Below are 22,639 nucleotides of genomic sequence, written 5' to 3'. Positions count from 1 at the left end.
AGATGCATTAAGTTTCCAAGTATTAAGTATACCTTAGGAGAGGCTTTGCCTTGGTCAGCAGCTACTGTAGTTATCTCAGCTAAAATACAATTTATCATGAAACGTGTGTATATTTATATAACATCAGTAATAGCCTTCTGAATAATATTTTTTAGGATTTGACCCTGGGATTTTTTTCTATCTGCTTAGGGCAGTATCTGGTCCTTAGAATGTCAGAACATCAGTCTAGATGTTATCTTCCTACAGTTTATCTAATTGGCACTGATGTGATTAAGGTCTGTGACAGCTCCTGTGATTTACATATTTAATCATGTATAGTCATAGAGATGTAAATATGGCTTCTTTATTTTATATTCAGGAGTGCTCAGATTCTGTAGTGTATCTCCAAGAAGTGTGCCTCTGAAACAATGCACTGCATTCGGTTCACATGATCAGTGAGGGAGGCGAGTTCCATCATACAGACTTGGCTGGCTCAATAAATCTTCCTGTTTCAGCTAAGTACTTCTGGATTGTTTTTAGAGAGAACTGAAATGCCTCGTAATAGTCTGATCTTGTTTTGCTGTCGAGGGCAGTGGCCAGATTGCTTAAGACCATGACATGTTTTGGGCCAAATACTCCTTTCTTTAGTCTCTTTGTTCACATAATTTTACCCTTCCCTGAAGCTTGTACAAGTCTGCTGCATGACCTCCGATTGCGGTAGCATCAAGATGAGCAGTACGCTAGCCAGTGCAGTTTGAAGCCATGAGACCAGTTCTTCCTGTGGTCTTGAGGAAATGGCCCATCAGCTCAGAAAAGTGATGGTCAGCACAGAGCGGTACCAGTGTGTCAGAGGTTGCCCTTCAACACTTGCAAAAATCCAGGAAGAAGGATGTAGCAAATTTGAATTTTGTTGATACTGCAGTAAGACTGAATGAACTTCAGTGTACTGAGGGGAGGAGTTCTAGGTTTACTGCAACATACCAACTAGTGGAATAGTGGGATGAGAGAAGTATCCCCTAGAACAAGAACATTTTACGTTTTTCAGCTCTGTCATGCCTGCATGCACGTATGGAGTCTGTTGATCTGGTAGGTGATACCAGAAGAGAAAGTACATCTTACCAGTGTTTGTCACCAAAGCAATTTAAGGTAATTGCAGAACACCACTGCGTAAGCATCTCATGGTGGATAGCTTGTACAAGGGCTAATGTTTTGGGTTTGTTTTTTTTTCTACTAATTGTTGTACTATGGTCATTGAACAGGAATGTTTCAGAGGTAAGACTTAACATTGTTTTTAAATGCATTTGATATGGTCGTGTGTGAAACAAATACATTTCTGCTATAGCAAAGTATTCTAGTTTATTCTGTGGTTTTTAAGATTTGTAAAGCACTCAGAGAGCCTTTGCAGACAAGTTCTGTACGGGTCTGTCATTTCTTTAGCAGGACACACTTATACAGACTGGTAAGAACATATAGCTTTGAAATAAAAGCTGGAAAGACTCCAAGGCTGGAAAGGAGTCCTTGCTAGTAGAAGATGCAGCATGGATGAAAAAAAAAGTAAGACTAAAGAAAAGGGTGGCCTTTGAAAGTGAAGGAAAAAATACCTCATTTCTTAATCTAACTTCACTCTTGGCATCAGGAAACTGTTGAAAATGGACATGAGTATGCATTCTCAATTCAGTGATGAATTCCCTCTTCTAGCTGTGGCTTAAGTAGACAGTAGCAGTTGTTCAGAGTGTGGTCATACCTGTTCCAGTCCCAGGGAGCTGTAGACACTGCAGCTTGTCTCGTCATCAAACATTTTGGTAGTGTGCATGGGAAGAAATGGCATCTTAATTAGGGTTAGAGTGTGCATGGCAAGAAATGGCATGTTAATTAGGGTTAGAGTGCAACATTTAAATGCAGAAGAGTATTTATTTTAATGTATCTGAAATATGGCTGCGTGACTCTTACCTTTAAGCATGATAAAGGGGCCAATAAAGTAAGTCTTGTGTATCATAAATCACACTAAATATTTATGATGCAAAACTCCCAAATATCGCAGCACATTGAATGGGTGTCCTTGCAGTCCCTGTCTGATTAGGTAGCCATATGGAGAAAAGCAGTATCTCCACAAACAACAAGCAGGGAATGCAAATCCTTTGTGAATTTTCTTACAGGCACAGAGTTGCCTTCCAGCCTGACCTCACGCAGGACAGGCTACCGAGTTGCTTTGCTTACCCCTGCTAACAGCTGCACAAACTTGTGCTCAGTGAAGTAAATTCCTGCCAAATACTGATTTCATCTGGATTATAAAATGTCGTGCAACAGGGAATTCAAGCAATTACATTTGTACAGCATGCAAATATACAGTAATAACTATCTGTGAGCCTGTTGGGGGTAGGCTATAGAAAATCATTCCTCCTTTTGTATACTGTGGTCTTTGTTGGCTTGATTTTCAAGGGCAGTTAATGTATTGCCAGTTACACTTAAGTGAAAGATGCACCTTGACTTACCTCTGTATGTTAAATGTTTTTTTAGGAGCAAGCCACTTCCACAGCCCAAAACCGCTCTGCTGGTGATAGCATAACATATTTTGTGCTTCCCTCAATTTATCTGTTGGTGAGGTGAGCTGGAAAACAGCTTGGCAATCCTACAAGAGGTGAAGAATCTGTGGTTTTCAGGTTCTCATCAATAACACTTTAAAATAATGTAAAGCCATAACATTAAATCTGGATGCCACTTGCAAGGAGAATTGTGCCCTTAATTTCATTGGGGCTGGGATTTCGTCCTTTGCTTCTTGCCCGGAATTGCAAACTTGGTGGAATAACAATGGGTTCTTCTAAGTTCTCTGCCTGAACGATTGTCCACTGCTCTTCCTCAATACCAGCGTGTTGCTGCCTTGTGAAGCACTCAAAGCATTGATGGGAGCATGGGATTTCAAGACTTTCCAAAGTCTTCTAATGACATTTTTGTTATTTCCTATAAAGCATGGACTTAATAAAGCCTGCAGGGACACAGTATTACTGAAGATTGACAAGATGAAAGTTGGCATAAATGTTTAGTAGTAAAATACTAAAAATTATGATAATATTTTATAAAATACACTATGAATGCAGTTTAAAGCATTGAATTCATTTGAAAATCGTAATGATTTCACAGCACACACACAGCGCCTTATTTGCATACGCAGATATACTGAGTGTTAAGTGATACCTGTTTTTAATACAGACAAAGTATGTTTTCATTATTCCGTAATCTACTAGGCCTGTGAAGGTTCTTAGGCTTACTTCATATCATCACAACTTATCTTTCATCATTTTTGGTTAAATCACACATATTGCCCTCAGCTATTCCTCTTCCTCTGCATCCCTTTCATCTGCATATAGACCATGTCCTCCTGTTATCATTTGACTACGCTGTGTGTATTCAGTACTTTCTAATCTTCCTTCATACACTGATCCCTTCTGACTTATTTTTTTGTTGTTCTCTGAATTTTCTCAAAAAACTACTAAAATAAATCCCAGCATTGCTAAAAATCAATGGGAATTTCCCAGTTCTGAGAGCAGCAGCTAGGATTTGACTCAATTAGAAGAGCTGCAGTAAAGGAAAATCTTGTACTCCAGTGCTTCTAAATTCATGTCTAAGCACAGGAATTCAGAAAATAAGACACCTAGGGTTATGCATTGCGGAACAAATGCCCTTGGATCCTACTGCCTGCGATACAAGCTGAGAACGCTCACTGTCTTGCAGTTTCTGGCCCTACAGAAACCACTTTTCCACTTCTGTATCACCTTAAAAGGGGCTGCGGTAAATGGGAACAGTGTAAAAGCATATTGAAAACTTCCTCTAAGTGGGTATGAAATCACAGTTTACTTATTCCAGTGTTGGAGTGCTACAGTAATGCTGTTCGTATCAATATATTTCTCTGTAGTTAAATCTGCAGCAACTGTCTGAAGGAAATTAAATTTCATGAAAGGAAGGAAGATTTGGTAGTTAAGGCACTGGGCAGTCACTCGAGAGCAAGGTTTAGTTTCTCCTTCTTCCACAGGCTATCTGTGTGACCTCAGGTGACTCATGTAATCTTTCTGTGCCTCGGTTCTCCATCTATAAAATCGACAATAGCGATGATGCTTCAGAATCATCAGAAAACTGCTTTTGTTCTGTCCATTTCCTTGACGGTTCTTACTCTTAAATTAGTTGATATTTTTGTGTGTGTATGTGTGTCAGGTTCCTTGCAAAGCACAATCCTGACAGCTGTTGAGTTCTACAGGTGTTTCTCTAGTAAAATTAGTTCACAGTAAAATCCAAAATGGTGTTTAATCAATTACATGAGATGATACAAAGGGTGCAACAACATGAAAAATGTGTATTTTCCTTTCCTTCCCTTTCAGGAAATGATAACAGTGAAGCCCTTCCAGAGTCTATCCCATCTGCTCCTGGAACACTGCCTCATTTTATGGAGGAACCAGATGATGCCTACATTATAAAAAGCAACCCCATTGTCTTACGCTGTAAAGCTATGCCAGCTATGCAGATTTTCTTCAAGTGCAATGGTGAATGGGTCCATCAAAATGAGCACGTGTCTGAGGAAAGCATGGATGAGACTACAGGTAAGGGCTAAATTGTCCTTCGGGAGATGTATCTGAAGGCAGTGTCTGTCAGCAGTGTACAAAACCGAGCAAAGACCAGGAGATGGCGTTCAGAGATGCACAGGCGGGAGAGTCATGCGACTGAGCGGATGGTTGCAGGCTTGCACTGAGCTAAAGGAGCAGGAGCTGGCTCCCGTTCAAGGGTCACGCGCCAGTGTCCGCTCTGCCCTGAGTGCACCCAGTAAGCCATGGCAGGAGGGCACAGTGTACCAGCACAAGCCTCTTGCTGGGCAGCTGTGGCAGCGTGCTTTGGTTGGCTTGGTGTGTCTGTAAAACCAGCTCATCTGGTTGTGATGTACCACGTAGACGTGGCTCTGCAGAGCTGGGAGAAGCAGTTTGCCAAAATGCAAAAGGGAAAGCAGTGGATGGAGGGGGGTAAGAAAAGGACAGAGGTGACAGGCAGAGAGGGGGAATACAGATCCTGGCAGAAGCAGCGTAGTGTAAATGGGGAGAGCAAAGGGAATTACAATGACTGTAGATGTCAGAGGTGTTACACAGGGACTGTAACAAACTGGATATGCACCAACAACTTTTCCAAGGGGAGATGTAGGGCCTGATGGAACACTAACCGCAGACAGTGAGCTTTCTGAAAGAAAATAACAGTTGTGGAGGGGAAGGTAGTTCTCTGTATTTCAATGGCGTAATTTAAAGTGGGAACTAGAAACCAGGGAACATATGCTTTTATGAAATTTCTGTCAGGATGAACCATGAAGAATCACCAATGTGGTGGCTGAAATTTGCCTTCACCCCCAAGCATGATAGCTATTTGGTAGGTAGGAGAGATCCATTCTGTGAAAGTGTGTAGTTAAAAGAGGAGAATGAGAAGGGGGAAAGTTGAAAATGATCAACAGATTTTATCATGCTCCCAGCACACCCTATATCTTTTCTCATTTAGAAGCATCTTGGTAAGTATTGCGAACCAATTTAATGCTGCACCGTCCTGTAATTTCACAATTCTGTTTTGTTATTGCTTTTCTCTCCTTCTTAAATTCCAGGATTGCTAGGCAACTCCATGTCTTGGAAATAGCAGTGTATGTATAACATCCTCTCTATCAATACAAGAATTTCCTTTTTAGAGGAAAAAAATGCCATTTAAAAAGAAGTTAGTCTCCTAAAGTGGTGTTTGGCATTCTTTAAGTGACACATTCTGAAGAAACTTCATACTAAAGGCTTTTTGTAAATGCTAATCTGGATGAATTTTAATTTTTACAGTTACCTTTTCGAAAATAATTTAATAGGCATAACCTTTACTTCTAAAGGCACTGCTGAATCAATGTAGAAGAAATGTCGTCCCTAAATGTTTTTCTTCCATATGGTTAATGAAAATCTGTCTTGTGAATACTGCAATTATGTTTTCTAAGCCTTGGATTAATAACAGGAAAAAAAAAAAGATAAAGTAACATTAGGTGGGTTTTTTTTAAATAACACCAGGTACATTGAGGTTTGGGACATGGAGGCACAGGCTTAGCAAGTGAGATCTGGAATATAAATGTTGCAGATCTGAGTTTAGCCCAGGGACAGAGCTAAACCTAAAAGTATTGTTCTCGAAACACAAGTGCGGTCCAGATAGTGCAGTGTGTGTGTATTCCAAAACCTGCCAAAATGGTCCTCAGGACACAAAAATGTAAGTAAAGGCTATATACAGTGTAATGTTGAAGGACAGACATGGATATTCTCTCACCATGGTGTATCCGTACCCATAAATTATTTTGGAACTCTTTCTTAGCCTTCAGTAAATAGCAGACTATTGGGGTTTTTTAGAATTAATGTGCATCCTGGCAGTGCCCTCATTTCTGGAGTCAAATCTGGGGCATAAATATGTCTGTTACCAAGCATGCAGAGCGTTCTGCGTACTGCGTGGGCTCCATCTGTGAATAACTGCACTAGAATTTATGCCAGGAATGGTGCCTCTGGTTCAGGGTGCGATTCTGGCGTGCTCACTGAAGGGCAGCTACACTAAATTAAAATGGGTCTGTCCTTTTCCATCCTTCCACTATTTGTTATGGGACTAAAATCCTGAGATGTGTAGAAAAGTGGTGAAAAACAGCAACAAGAAACCCAAACAAGAGGGAATTTAGTGCTGAATACAAGAAATGTTATCTTAGCATCTCTATAAATCCCTGCCAGCAAGCTCTTAGCCAGGCATATGCAAGAAGTACTTGGCAATAGCACTTGAAGGCACGCTGTTCTGATGGATTTTACCTACAGCACTGTGTTGTGTACACAGAAAAGGACAGGAAGGACAGCTGTTGGTAGACAACGGGTGTGTTTTGTCAGTGTGATGAACATGGAATCCAATTTTGCATGATTTTGTTTTTATAGGACAGAAATAAAAATCTTATGAGTAACACAGGAGTCACTGTTAATTTGAAGAGGAGGAGCAGCCAGAGAGGAAGGATTTTTGTGGCTTTCTAAGCTTTGCAGTTGCAGGCTGCAGCACGTGTTGGCTGCCTGAGAATGCAGGGGGTCCAGGTGGCTCAAAGAGTTAGCGCTGAAGTCTCTGCTGTTGTGGGTTTGCTGCTGTTTGAGCAGAAAATCAGTGCAGGCAAGAAAACACGTGCTGCAGCTGCGATGGGCGCAGGTTCCCATCTCTGCACTGCCGCAGTCGGTCAGTTAGAGACCAAGTTATTTCATCCTCTCCTGCCTTATTTCCTGAGTTGCAGAAAAGATAGTGATCCGTAGCCTGCCTTTTCTGTTTATTCTGTAAACGTGGCAGAGCAGGAGCTTGGCGCTCTCTGAGTACTCTGCTTCATAAAGTGAGAGCCTGAGCTAGTAGATGCTACTGTGATAAAAATATAATAATTATGGTTTGATTAATTTCCTTCAGATTTATTGTTCTTGCCTGAACGTTGCAGCATGCACCCCAGAATTAGTCTGCAAATATTTCAACTTTTCAGTTTCACCAGAGGATCAGACCTGCTAAGACTAGCTAGAGTTTTCTTGTCTGATAAATAAAAGGATTACAGCAATAACTGCTGTCAGTGTTTTTCTCATTTAAACAAATAAAGCTGACAAATGCTGAAGTTCTGTGCAGCTCTGTTATGTTTAGTACATGGAGAGCAATTATTCATCTGCTGCCAGCATTAGTCTATCTGCAGCTAAACCATCCAACAGTGCAGAAAGCTTATTAGCATATCAGTACCATAGTCATAATTTTATATTCTGTAAGGCTGTACTGTATAACAAAAGATGATGGTTATAATTTGCACAATAATTTAAAGGGTTGGACTTGCAGTGCTTATTAGAGTTATACAAGTCACAGGTAAAATGTTGCTCTTGTTTATTATATGCCTGGTTTTATTTGCATGGATTTTTCATTCTGTGTCATTTTCTATGAACAATTTTTCTGGCATTTCTCGGGATGCAGAGGGTAGGTGGGTATATTTGTTGGTGAAATATAGGGATGATAAATGAAGAATATGTCTCTGTTCCCAATAGGTTTGCTTTCTGTAGTTGTTTCTAAAACAAATGAAAATGGGTGTACTTTCTCCATAAACAAAACATAACTTTCCCCAAAGATGAGATGTTCTCCAGAGGGTCCCTTCCAACCTCAACAATTCTGTGATTCTGCTATTTTGGATACATTTATTTTGTCTATTGGCAAATTGTGAGACCTTTAAAAGGACCTGAATTCCTACCCGTCCTATTCTCAAAATGCTGAACCTCCAGCTTCTCAGAAGCATGTGCTGTTCGCTTGCCTGATTCAAACCACATTAAATGCTGCCTCAGAAAATACAGGCTACTATATAGATTAATTAGATAAGGTGTCAATGAACGGCAGAACTCAGTTGGAGAATTTTCTACCTTAACCAATCTGAAGCTGTAGATGCCTGTATTCACTGATGACTGCTCAGAACCAATAAGCCCAGAAATGGCTTCTGCTTCGCAAGAAAATCATCATCATGTGATGATTGTTTTTGTCTGGTATCAGTAAAGATTCTGTCATTGTTAGCATGGATGCACCAGTAAGCTGTATGATACGCAGTTCTCGTACCTTCCTTACTATTTGCTGCTTCCAAAGATTCCTAGAGTAGCTCAGAAACGGAGAGTTGAGAAGATGGTGTAGCAGAACCAGGCGGGCGAGCGGCAGCGCTGTCAGCAAGGCTGCAGTTAGCGGCTGGTGACGAGGAGTATGCTCTGCCTTGGAAGATGCTACTTAGAGGTCATGGTGGGAACAAGCTGATGATGGGATGGCACAATAGCTAGAGGTACTCGGGTAGAGCAAGCGGCTTACCTTCACAGCAACACACAGAGCCGCGCTGTGTGTAAGGCAGCAGAGACACGCAGGCAGATGCGATGTGCATGGCTGCACAGCAGTGCGTGTCGGCTCACAGGGTGCCGGAGCAGGGATTCCTGACTGGAGATGGGCCAGCTTGGAAGGGTCGGTGCTTCTCAAGGGCTTGATGCGTTTACACCTGTGTCGAAGAAATCTGTCCGTAGGTGGGTTGCAACCGTGTTGGACAAGGGTGCAGGTTAGCTGGGATTTGGAGGCTCTGGAGCTTGGTGCGCTGTAGCTTGGGTTGCAGTCGTTCAGGCACACAGCTTGATGTGCTGTAGGTAATTAAGAAGAAAGTGTATGTCTGTCACTGTCGTATAGCATGGTGGGGTGCCAAATCTTCAGCCAGTCAAGACTTGCTGCGTCAGGTCACCAGGACTCATGGTCTCTAATGGAAATTAACTGTAGCTGCTCTTATCCTTAACCTGTGAAGATCCCTCTACAGAATGGTTGTGTGACTGAAGAATCCAAGGAGTCATCGCTGGCGGAGCAGCCTGGATGTTCAGTTTGAGATGATGCATTTCCATCGTGCATTCTACAGTCAGTGTGTCAGCAAGGAGGGGAGTTTCTGACAGAACTGCTGAGTTCCATGTGCTGTGTTTATTTCATAATGGCTTGTTTTCACCGTGTCAGAAAATAAAGGGACGTTTTGTAAACAGTTTTGTTGAAGACTGCATCGACATATTTAAAAAAAAACAAAATGCAAATAAAACCAACAAGGAAACCTCTGTTTGTTTATTACAGAGTGAATAAATATTTAGAGTGACTAAAATAATTATGGCTACAACTTAGGGAAGGTGTCCCACGTTTGTCCATGTCTTCAGGTATTGTTGTGAAATATAGCAAGCCAAACAGGCTAAATGGAAAGAAGTAAAAATTCCCTTTGCCTGTTGCTGGAAAGGCAGCAAAAATTTTGTATTGCTTTATAGTACTTAAAGCTTGTCTGACCTTCCCTGCCCCTTCAGTGAGCATCCCCAGTGGGCCGCATCTCTCCTGTTTACCAGAGGAACACGCTGACTTCCTAGTGCCTTTCAGAAGTGAAATACCCAGCTGTTAATGATGCCTGAGATTAAGTGGAAGCCAATTTTTATGGAGTTCAGGCTTAGAAATTTCTTGCTGCTTTATAAACTTCACAGGCATGAAATATTTTAAGATTGAGTTTTCATTCATTTCTAGTGAAGGGGAAATAAGTATCTTGGGACTGCACAGGAGAAGAAAGAAGAAAGTAGTAGGCATGAATGTTTTCTATTTTCAAATTAATGTTTTTCTGACTAGCTCTTTCAAATGATTCCTAATGCCTTTTAACCCAGGCTTGGAGTATATTTCCTCTCCCCGAGGTTCTCATGCAAGGGTAGTTGCAGGTAGGACAAACATCCCAAGTGTATAAAATGAGGTGTCAGGTTTACAAGGCTTCTTGGCATCTTGTACTGATGTACCTTCAAGCTTTGTCTGAGGGGCAACACTGCCCAACTCCACCTGTGCCCAGGCAATTACAAAACTGGTAGCAGGCTAAGAAAAATTCCCATCTTTACTCCTGGCTAGCCTTGATTATTCCCTTAGATACTTTGTCAGCTCTTTAGGTGTGACTGATTCCTACCCCAGGAAAGGGGTAAGCATCCTTTTTGATAGACAACAAGCAAATTTGAAGTAGACAGCAGCAACATTGCACTGCAGATAATTTAGCAAGGTTATCTTTGGGAAACTGCATAAAATAAGCAAGATATCTGTCCGATGTAATACACGCTTCTGTTTGTGAGTGTTAAGAAAGGCAAGACTTCCAGGTTTGTAGCTGCTTCACTTGCTTCCCAGAAGGACAGGGTGGCAAAGGGGACCATCTCCCATTTGTGAGCTGTGAAATTTATTCCCCTCTCTTTCTTTTCTCCTCCTTCCAGGCTGTAATGGCTTGAGCTTAGCTTTTGGGGGGAGGGGGCTGCTGCAGCATGACCCACGTGCAAGGAGATGCCTGCTGGACAGAACCGCGGCAGCAGCGGCTGGAACAGGCTGAATTCAGTGGGGCATTTGATTAGTTCCTGTCATACGTGCATAGTTCTGCCTGTTTGACTTGATTGGGGGCCTACCAGGGTGCTTCAGAATGGTTTTCAAGGGCACTGAGATGTTAGATCAGGAGACATTTTTACTGTATGTTATGCTATAAAATTCCAGATAAACATTCTGGGTGAAAAAGGCAGAAGAGACAAGGTTTCAGGGGGAGGCGTTAAGTTCTTGCAAACACCACAGTGGGTGGGTAATTCTTATAACGCAATGCACTATGACCTAATCAGCTTTTAGAGTTTAATTAGTGGCGATATATTATTGTCAAAGTAATTAAAGCTTTGCCTTGATTAAAAATGGGATTGTTTAATTAAAAGAAAAGGTTTGGTTAACCTTAGCTTTATGCCCAAGTACGATAGCCTGTATCAGCTAATTTTCTGTATCTTTCCCCTTCAGGATTGAAAGTTCGAGAGGTTTTCATCAACGTGACGAGACAGCAGGTGGAAGATTTTCATGGGCCAGAAGATTACTGGTGTCAATGTGTTGCGTGGAGCCATCTAGGGACCTCGAAGAGTAGGAAGGCATCTGTCCGCATAGCGTGTGAGTAGAGTAAATGTTCTGCTATTCCAGGTTTTGTAAGGTATGGAAACACACTGTTCCTTTAGGATTAAATATAAATGGATACTGGTAAGGTAGTGCTGTCTTTGCAAGCCCTCCCTATGACTTGCTGTAGGAGTATCGTGGGAAGCATGCGTGTTTTGGGGGTTTTTCAGAGCTCTCTTTTATTTTAATGTGTATTGATTGATTTGCATTTACACTCGGTAAATCTGTTTCAGAGAATCTGGATTGTGCACAGCGTCACAACAGTGCAATATAATAGAAAAGGTTAATGCAAATTGAAAATCCCCTTAGAAGTGCCCTTTTGTTCCCATTTGATCTAAAAAAAAAAAAAAAAGAAAAACTATTTGACCATGTTTGCCTGCTACACTTCGTTTAAAAAAAAAAAGGCAAGAATACATTAGAAGCTTTTGTCATATAGTATTTTAAATCTGGCTTTCAATATCGAAACATATCGCTGGTCTTCAGGTATGATAAGCTGTGGGGGAAATGAGATAAAAGTAGGAAAAATAGAATAATTCCAATCAGTAGAGGAAAAAATATCTTCCCTCCTTTTTCTGAGGACATGAGATCCAAACATCCTAAACAGAACTAAGACTGCTTCAGAAACACCGTCATTCCTCAATGGAACTAAGCATACGCTCTTTAGAAAAGAATAATTTTAAATGCTGTTCATGTAGGCATTTACAAGAGCCACTAGTGAAGATAGAAGAATTGTTCATAAGCAAGGCAGGTAGTCTTCCACTTCTTTAACTATGTAGCTGATGTGAAATCTACATCAGATGGTGGAATCTGTCATTCAGACAAGTTAACGTGGCTTCGGAAAAATTTCCTTCTTGTAACAAGGTGAAAGTATTATTGCCTCATCCTTGGACTGGAAAACTGGACAACAGCTTTTCAAAATCAGCCCATAATATTGCCTGTGTCATAATGAAGAAACGACCAGCCCAGCATGTGCTTCCCATGTTGGACATCACACAGGATCAGCCCTTCTGGTGTGGGAAGACAGCTGACAGCAGTCCTCTTTGGGAACCTCTGGGTGGTGGGGTTGCTCCATCTCACTGCCAACCCCATTGTGACCGAAGGTTACTGGAGGGAGACAGAGGTGGATTTGAGGCTGGTGTATGTTCCCAGGTGCTAACATCTGCTTTTTCATATCCTTCCACCAGGCCTTGTGCTTTGACTTCAGAGCCAGTTGCATGTGACATCTGGTATTAAAAACTGGACCCTATATAGTTACGCTGTGCTGTTAAGCTACTTACGATTCTATGTGCCTGCTGCTTGCCATAATGGGATTCGAAAGGAATTCCACTGTGCAGAACTGTGAATTACTCAGTTAAAATGTACGTCTTTCTAGTCACACCAAACAGGGATGGTCATTATTACCAGCAGTGGTTCTGAAGAAGGCCACGTGGTTACGGTAGCTGCCGTCGCTGTTGGCTTAGGGGGCACCATTACTTGCTACTTTACACAAAGGGAGTAACTCTGGTCTTTTAGGCTGACAAATGTTTAAGTAACAGCACTGTAGGTTAATTAGAGTTACGAGGGAAGGGGGGTTATTTGGTTTTATCTGTTCGAGCATAGGAGACTCATTCCAGAATTTTTAATACAGTGGGGAGCAGAGGACAGCCGTTGTCCTCAGAGGAAGCTTTCAGACTCTGTTATCTCTGTTCTTCAAATCTGAAATAGTATGCTGGAGTGTTACAACTCACAATCAACAGATCGTTATTGGAAAGACGCAAAAAATGGAAAATGCAATAAATGCCATCATAGCAGAAGGGACATAAAAAAGACAGAACCCAAATACAATTGTTACTATGAGGCTGTGGAGATACTCAAAGCCTCATCCAATTTTTACCTTGCAATTAGATCTGCTACATTTTTATAGCAGAATCAGAGCCTGAAACCATCTTTTTGCACTAGCAGAGAATTCAGGAAATTACTTCCCCCCAGTCTGTTGTGAACCCTTTTGCTTTAAATCACCAGTTCAGGTCTTTAAAGAACTTGTCCAAGGAAATGATGGCAACAACCTGCAAAGAACTGGGAGAAATACTTCTTGAAGGAGATGAGGGGGTGGAGGAGTGGGTCGGGGAAGTTCAAGCAAGAAACTCTGAATGGTAACTGTATCAGGTAGTGTTCTAGCAATTCTTGATAAATCTTTCTAAAATTATGCTCTTTTAAGAGGGTAACTTAAAATAAACATTAGAGGTAAGTAATAGGACAATGTAGCAACTCCTTGATTTTATAAATGACAGATCTTTTTGTTGGCTGACTTAGTTTAAATGTGTAAATATGTGTAAATTCAATTTTTTTATTTTACTGCATTAACTGTCATAACACTGAATGAGCTAATAATTCCCCTGTATTACTAAGCTGCAAAGGACTATTATTCTGAATTGAATTTTTATTGACTTTTCTCTGCACTGTGATTTCCCAACCCCATAATATGGCAATACGAGTAAAAATCAGAATGAGCAGAAGCAGGTGGAGCAGTGTGCTGGGACTTTTAAACCCATCGCTGTGGTACCGGTTCTTCCGCAAACCACTTCCCCAGCTGCCATCCATAACGGCAGATATCACATTAACCTAGCGGGCGCTCCAGAGAGCGCTCTTCATTTCTGCTTTATGTACGGTGCTGAGCGGGGCTCAATGTTTCACCTGAGAACTGCGTTCCTGTACTGGCCATTTGCTCTGCTACTTCTACTTGAAGCCTTGTTGGTTTGGGTTTTTTTAATGAAAAGAACAGCAATTCTCGAGTGCAGAGATGATGGGACTTGTTAGTACCCCAGGCAGAAAAAAATCGTAGCTGCCAACCATCACCTGTAAACTTCCCGCACTGTTCCCAGGGCAGAGCGTTTCATGGACCTCTGTCATCCTGCCCGTGCTGAACACCCCAGCTACTTAATCTGGGGCGTGGATTTCGGTGTGAGGGAATACCCTGTAGAGGACCAGAGATGAGAATGTGTAGGTCTAACCCGTGATGGCACACAGAAGCCATAACTTTTCACAGCACCTATCACTGTGATGCATGCTGTGGTAGTGTCGACTTTTTTATTCTTTTTTTTTTTTTTTTTGGTGTGTGCTTAAAGCATAGAGTTTCTGAATTGTGAGTCAAGTCCAAAGCATTTCAGCACTTTATATTTCTCTGAAAAAGCAGGTAAGTATTTCTTTATGATAGAGTGGAATGCAGAGAAAATGAGAAGATGGATCTTACTCCATTTTTCATCCTAATAAAGGCATTTGTAGGCACAACTGCAGCCTGACTGTTAATGAATGACTTTTTAAATAGAGTACTGGAAAAGATATTGGTTATCTCTGAGGAAAAAAAAAAATCAACATTAGCAAGGAATCATAAAAAGGAGAATACATGCACCGTGTGCATCTTTCTCCAGTGACCAGCTTGCTAAAATAAGTCTTAATGTATTTTGTAAAATATATTGAAGTGTAACTGATTCAGAGCCTCTGCTGTTTAAGGGGTTTTATTTCATGAAATGTAACCAATGGAGAAAATTAAATCAGTAAATTCACACTGTGGAATCTGAGACACTGTTTGAAGAAAATGAGTATGTCCAATGGAAACTTCCTAACTCTCAAAGCACGCGTAGCGAGTAGCAAGCAAAACTTTACATATTCCTGGTGTACCTGGGGTAGGTCAGTGGCATCGGACACAGGTTTCCTTTTTGTGTCTGTTCTGGTTTGCCCAGGCACTTGTACACAGGAGCGCTGTGGCCACACCAGTGTGACTCTGAGACAATTCACCCTGTTTTTACCCGGAATGCCTGGCTGGGCCGCCTATCTGAAATGAAGCGATCTTGTGATCGGCCAGTTCGGCACGTGTGGAATGGCTCAGCCCTTCCTTTCCTTCCCCTACAGCGTGCAGTGCGTCGGCGATCTAAACGAAACACCTAGCTTAGAATGTTGTATAAAATACCCTGGCACTCTTCTGAAGTAGCATACACCAGGAAAATTTTTCACCCAGTCTGGGGTTCATTCAGCTGGCCCTAACAGCACCCTGACAGCGCCACGTGGTTGTTCTTGCATTTAATTCTCCTGTTCTGGAAAGGCAGGAGCTGGAGGGATGGAATGTACAACTGCAGCCACCGAGGCTGTGGGTTCTGAAATTGTCTCTGTAGTCACACGCACATCGTTTCTAAAGGTGCAGAAATGGAAACGCAGCTAAAGATGATGGAGTCCCCCAGCCTCTCGCCTAGGGAAGAATGCGTAGCTCTCCGTTGCCCATCGCTTTCTGCACACACTTAAGAGGAGAATATGGCAAAGCGGGATGGCTGCTCGATTCTGCAGCCTGTGTAGTATTGCTTGGGGAGTAACGGCTTCTGGAGGTATAATGAATTATTGCATTAAACTCTGCAGATTTACGGAAAAACTTTGAGCAAGACCCCCAAGGGAAGGAGGTTCCTATCGAAGGGATGATCGTTCTCCACTGTCGGCCACCCGAGGGAGTCCCTGCAGCTGAGGTGAGGCTTCGGGCAAGTCACTGCTGGTGGCTGATGCCTCCGGGCTGGTGACAAGCCAGCAGGGAAGCAAAAGGGCTTTGCTAACATGTGGTTTTCAAGCTCCTGTGTTGGTTACCGTGTTCTTCTCTCACAGCCTGCTTTAAATACAGGTTTTTTTGATGATATGTTTTAAAGAAGTATAGCTTATTATCAGAATTCAGGAATGTTTGCTGAAAAAAATCCTAGTTTTGATACAATTTGCAAGTTTTATGTTTACAAACCAAAACCAGATTGTTACTTATTTTCTCAGAAATTACTTTTCTCATTGAAAGATGAAACAAATTAAAACTGAAAATATTATGATAAATCATTGCTGGAGAGAGAAAATCGGCTGCAAATAATAATTTGGGGTTTTTTTGCTTAGCTCTAAACACGCTTTTTGTCAAGAGAGCGGAATCTTAACAGGAAACTAATAGGGATGCCTTAAAATGATAATAGCCAGACTATTCTTGGAGGAAGTGGGTTGTGTTTAAAAAATCTGCTAGGGAGGCATTAAAGAAAAAAATAATCCGGTAGAAGCTAGCATGGCATCACACTGTTCTTACCCATCAAAAGCAGACCGGTGGTGGTAGTCTGGAGCCAGTGCTGCCATGGCAAGGCTGAGACCTGTAGTTCCAACCTCCTGCGTACCTGGGTGTGCTGCAGTCACCACGTGCAGGCTGCAGCGCAGCCCCGGGAACACTGTGCCTGTTCCTAATTGCACACTGCAGCGTGCTCGTCAGCATGTGCTGATGAGTAAGAGAAATAGTATCACTCAGAGGTTATTTTTGCCCCTTATTTCCACAATTGCTGTGGAATGTTCTGATTGAAGGAACAAAAAAAGTAGGGAAAAATAAGCTCCAAATGTGTCCTTTCATTTAAGGAGAAGCATGTTGAGCAGATGCCATTGAAAATAAAGAGAGGAGAAATGCAGCAAACTAGGGTGCTAAAGCCACTGAAAATCAGGTAAAAGTGTTAAAGACCAAAAGGAAAATGAGTTAGAAGTAAGAATGGTGAGCAGATGAATTTGCTTCTAGGCATCTAATGTGCATTACTCTTGTCACTCAGATTTCTGCAGCTATGCATTATTTTTATTCCTGTGTTACTCGAAAAATGGATACTGCGTTACAGAGAATTGCCAACATTATTGAAATTTGTATTTTGGTAAATATATCTATTTTGTCGACGACAAATTTCCAAAAGTGTAATTGCCTAAACATCCTTGGTCTGTGAAGGATTCCCTGCCCATGCTCTCTGCAGAAGGGATGGTAATCACTGCCTGTGGAGATTCCCCAAAGCCACCAGCTGGCAACCTCGGTGACCTTTTTCTCTCGAACGCTGTACGTTGCTAAACGAGGTTTTCTGAATGCATGTCCCCCCAGATTGCCAGCGTATCCTCTCTCAGATAAGTTTGCTATCTCTCTGGTAAAACCTTCCGCTATGCTTATTCCTTTCACCCTGGTTAACGTTGTTCCACAAAACTAGACAGACTTTATAGTAAAAGAAGTGAATGTTTACTACTAAAATGCCCCAAATCAAGAGCAGAGTTGTAGGAAAAAGGCTGGAAACAAGCAGTTACGAAGTGAAATGAGGTGTGATATGGCCACTGCTGGACTGCAAAAGATCTCTTAGCTGTGGAAATGTATCTGCCCTGCAGCCCTGGCGGTGTGTCAGCCTTGGGAGCTGGCAGCCCAGTTTTCATGGGGGAACTCTGCCTTGTCCAGCACCTTCATATTCTGGTCGTCTTCCTCTTCTTTCCCTTCCCCTTTCACCCACCACCGTTTAATTTTCTTCTGTTCAGTTGCCTAATCTACTCTCTCAAAGTTTTATAGGCTCAAGTACCCCTTGTGTCTTGCATTGCACTGTATGGTCACTGAAGGAATGTTCCTTGATGTGATAAGGATCCTAGTACCTTCCTTAGGAGATTTGAGTGCATTTTTCTACATTGACTGTTTTCATGGTCTGAAGAGCATGCTACCGTGTCTGTCAGTTTGGGTTTCTTGCTAATTCTAAAAATACAGCATTTAAAGGTGAGCTAAAAGTGGAAAAACTGTATAAAATCTGTTTTCTTTGAGACCTGAAGAAGCAAATAATGATATGTACACTTCTACCCAACAAGTCTGGTTTGCTGAACTGATTGCGTACATTTTGACTGTTTTCCAATTTCTGTATAGTTAAGTAGCCAAAAATGCTGTCTTTGTTGGAATTCAGCCATTTGGGGAAAAAATGGTAATTCTCAGTCAGCACTGCTTGGTTTTTACTGAGAATTTTAGAATTATTCAAAATACACTGCTTTACACTCAATGTTTAAACAGGATATCTGTCTTTTGTGAAAGTTAGGAATTGTATCCAATGAAAAACTGACATTTTAATTGCTTTCTACAGATAAAAATTGTGGAGTTCTCAATAAACCCTGATTTACTGATGTTGATTTGTAAAATTGTTATTGCTGCTAATAAAGCCTGTAAATCTTAACAGGTCATATTTGCTTTGGACAATTAAATTTCACATAAAGGCTCAGGATACAAGGCTAATTCTGTGTTCATCAAGGTAAACAGTCTACTGGAAATAATTCAGTGTTTCAGAAACTGGGTACCAGATTCAAATAAGTAACGGTTCTGGTCTGTGGCAGTAAGCTTGAGGTTATAAACTCTTTTTGTTGTTTTCAAGTTAAAAATGACCTGTTCCGTAGAACATGTGGATGAGAAATAACTGAGATAGCCAGCAAGTCTTGCTCAATAATTGTTTTGTGGGTACTGAGAAGTGTAGACCCTGTGCTGGCAACAAATCTATGGTTCTGATCCAAGAACTGATTTCATTAGAGTTTGGATGAAGCCCTAGATGAAAACATAAGGCTTGAAATAACTACGGACAAAGAAGCTCGTCTTCTGTTTCATTAGATGCAAAATAGATGCTAATTGTGGCATTGTTTTTTGTTTGTTTGTCTGTTTAATCCATTCTCTGCCTGGACCTGGAAATGCAAACTGAAAACAAAATGGATAGGAGACTCCAGCCCCTTTAATGTTATCATGCCAATATTTGTCTGAATCCCTTGGGAAGATTTTGATTATTCTATCAAGTGCAGAAGTTCAGGAACATTATTTTCCTGAAGAGCACACATTTCCTGTGCTTGCCATAGTCACAAGTTAATCTAGCGATTTATTTCTGACAGTGGCTATGACTGACTGATACAGTCAAACCTCTAATCATGCACTGCAGCTTAATAAGAGACAGACACTTTACAACTGGAATGAAATTTCAGATTCAGCCCAATTATTTATGTGAGTCTGCCCCATTACCAAGAATATAAATCTTCATCTCTGGAATTGTTTTTCTGCATCTTAGAGGTGCTGAAGATTTCTTAAATCCAAGGATAGAAGCATTAAAAGTAAATGTTCTTAATGAAAAATCCTGTCCTTAGTCCTACAAGATGTGGAAAGCAGGGATATTTTTTAGTGATGGCTGACAAAATAGTATCTTCAGAATCGCCAGGAATGGGCGAGCCCTTCTTCCCCACTATTCCTTTCCACATATCTAGTCACTTCTCAAATATTTCACCTAAGTGGCTTTAGTCACTGCTGGTGCTTGTTTAAAACTGCGTGAGTGGATCTCAGCAGTTCTTAGTAGGCAGAGGAACTCGTTACTAAATAGATCAGCGTTTCCCAGGCGTATTTATGCCATTATGTGCCATCAGTGGCAACCTCTTACCGCAGAAAAAAAGCATTTAACTGAGTAGCAGCATCTGAGAATTCCTGAGCTGTCATCACAGTAAGCGTTTTTGCCAGTGGTGCCTCTCAGTACTAATATTTTTATTTTTTATTTATTTTTGGGGTGGGACAGCAGGGATGAGACAGAGATCAAGACCACACCTCACAGAGAGGTTCTTTAAAGCAACTTGCTCTAGATCAAGTTTAATTTCATTGGGAGAAATTTCTGTTTCTACCATCTGTTCCAGAACAAGTAAGGTTTCTGTATCTCGTCACCAGTAGCAATGAAAATACGGAGATTAAGTTTGCTTATATGCATTAATTTCCACACACAATATGTATAAAAGGAGTTAGGAGGATACAGATTAAAGGTTTGGATCCACAGTTTAAATGTATCTAAACTGTATATGGCTTAAAACTTGGCTTGTGTAAATTAATTTACAAATAATGGAAGCTCATGTGACATTGTCAATGGTCTTTATACAGCTCAGTTTTAGTAAATAGTCTTTAAGCCAAATAGCACATTAGTGAAAGCAAACAAGGAAGATTACAAATAAAGAACGGCAGTGTTCTAATTCAGCTTTAATGTTGTACAGGCACAAATCAGGAGCACCAAATCCTGCTGAGGCAAGCACTGATTTTAATGCTGCCTTGAAATGCACTGTACTGTCTTGATTCATTTAGCAGCAAATTTCATTGCTTGTGTCATTGGTAGGTCTTAAGTAAAAGACATAAAGGAGCATCTCTCTTGATCTGCGTTCTTTTTCCAAGAATCTGATTACACAGTTCATGCAGCCAAAGTCCATCTCTTGTGCATGAAACACTGTTGAACGTACCTGATTTTACCGATAACGAAACCTCATGTGGGAACAGCAGTCAAGGAAACAGAGTAGCTGAGGTGTTCCCCGTTGTTTGACCCTCTCAAATCGTTCAGAAGCCTTGGCAAATTCTGAAACTGCTTTGAATTCTGTATGGGCAGGACAGGCCCCTTACCTCTGAATGTGGTAAGACCTCATACCATCTCTTGGAGCACCATGGCTCGGCTCCTGGAACGTGCTGCCTTTCAGTTTATGTGCAGGTCCAGGTCAGCCGCCCTCACGCTGTAGCCCACCCTGTAGTTCTGTCTCTGCAGCCTTTGTCTGCAGGTTTCCAGCTCCAGAGTTTGCCTCTGCAAAGAAGGGAACGTGAGAAAATTGTGCACATCTCTGCTTTGCAAGGTTGCTGAGGGGCTGGGGCGTTCTGGGTGCATTGCTACAGCAGTAAGAGTAAGAAAACCCAAATCCTGATGCTAGGCAAACTGGAAAAAGGTTTAAAATCCTCTTGTTATGCATTCACATGGCAAGCGAAACAGAGCTGGTGAGCAGCTGTGCTTGCAGGCATCAGCACCCAACCCAAATAAATGCTGGATTTTCTTTTTTATTTTGCTGTTTAACTCATAAAAAACTGAATTTAAGTAGAGCATCTGATAATTCCCTGCTGTGGCAAATGTTGATTTAAATATAACAGAGTCTCTGCTGGCACAGGCTTGATGGGACCGGAGCCATTTCTTTCACTATTGATGCAGAGTTGGCCAAGGGAAGAGTCAGTTCTGGCTTTCAATCCCACAACAGATTCTCCGCATAGATATGTTTATTAATTGTATGCAATAGAGGCCTCATTTAGCTTGGAGTGTATGCAGAGAGGCAGTTGCGGCACGGTGTACAAATCAGCTAAACTCCCTGATGAATCCTCGTCTGCTGGTCATTTTTGTTGGGCTGCCAGGTGGGTGCCTTGGGCTTGGATCTCTGGGCCCAGTTCCTGTATTGCCAAGACTGTTTCACTCCGTGGATATCAGAGAAAGTATTTCTGATTTTCATTGGCATGATGAAAATGAGAGGAAAGGGAGGGCTCAGTTCTCCGCTCGGGAAACATGGAGTTGAATACTGAGTTTGCCAGAACATCTTTAGCCTTGCTGCTGCTGATTATCTGCATCTTTTCACAAGACTAACCTTGCTCATTATACACAGCTTGCTGTTTTGGGAACGTTTTGAAGAAGCTTGTGAAGGGAAGAATGGCTTCTCTCTATTAAAAAGACATTTTTAAAAGCGGCGCATTTGACAGTGACATAATACATGATGCATTTCTTCAAGCTGCGCTACCTGCTGGCCCGCCTTTGCGGTAGCCTTCCTTCACACGCCAGCGTCTGTTCCTGGAAACCTTTGCTGCAGCTTGCAGGGTCTGCGCAGAGCAGCTTAGCTGAGGTGAGGTGCACCAGCCTGTCCAGTCTTCGTGGCACACTGGGCTCGCGCACGGCATGCGCCGGGCTCTGTGGCTCGGACAGCCCATCGCTCGGATACCGCTGCAGGTCCTAGTGGGCAGCCAGCCCCATGGACGATTGGCCTCAGGTGCTATGAAAAGTGCTTTGTTATTGAGGTACAATGCTTGATTTATATTATTTTTTCCCAGTGTACAGTGCTAAGTTTTCTCTGTGTGTGTTTTGCGCTTGGTGGTTGTTGTTGTTGGGTAAGTTTAGTTTATTACTTTACACTGTTCCTAGGAAGACACAGCAGTTTTTCATGGCGCACTTCTTTGTCTCGCACCAACAAAGTATTACTTGGGTTTCAGATGACTTCTAGAGCATATCCTTAACCTACAGCCTTGCATAAAATATACTTCACATTCAGCTTTAGCCAGGTTCTCATGTCCTGTGTGTGGCTTATAAACAGCTACAGTTCAGCCTTGAAAATGTGAAATGAAGACTGGCTGGAGGCAATGAGGCATAGCTGAGCGCGGTTATAAACAGAGAATGAGTTGCATGGTGCCTAACGGAGCTCAGGTATCTCTGTTCGCTTCCCCACCCCTGCTTCTCAAGTTCTCAGGCGTTTTCGTTTATCCCAATCCTGGAAAAGGTTTATCAAGAGGCAGTTGTGTGCTCCGTCTTGGGATCGTGCAAGTAGTAATGCGCTG

General features: G+C 41.8%; 1 protein-coding gene across 2 annotated transcripts in view; it reads left to right on the top strand.

Annotated features, from left to right (window-relative positions):
- UNC5D (unc-5 netrin receptor D) overlaps window positions 1–22,639 on the top strand; it is a 168,494-nt gene that overhangs the window by 74,712 nt on the left and 71,143 nt on the right. For both annotated transcript variants that reach the window (XM_055820374.1, XM_055820373.1), the window contains exons 2-4: window positions 4,350–4,568; window positions 11,332–11,475; window positions 15,865–15,968. In XM_055820374.1, coding sequence (XP_055676349.1) covers window positions 4,350–4,568; window positions 11,332–11,475; window positions 15,865–15,968 — 467 coding nt within the window. The remainder of the gene's footprint in view (window positions 1–4,349; window positions 4,569–11,331; window positions 11,476–15,864; window positions 15,969–22,639) is intronic.

The sequence above is a fragment of the Falco peregrinus genome, chromosome 17 (genome assembly GCF_023634155.1).
Source record: "Falco peregrinus isolate bFalPer1 chromosome 17, bFalPer1.pri, whole genome shotgun sequence".
NCBI lineage: Eukaryota > Metazoa > Chordata > Aves > Falconiformes > Falconidae > Falco > Falco peregrinus.
The sequence above is the reverse complement of the archived record's forward strand: the minus strand, read 5'-3'. Positions and strand labels throughout refer to the sequence as shown.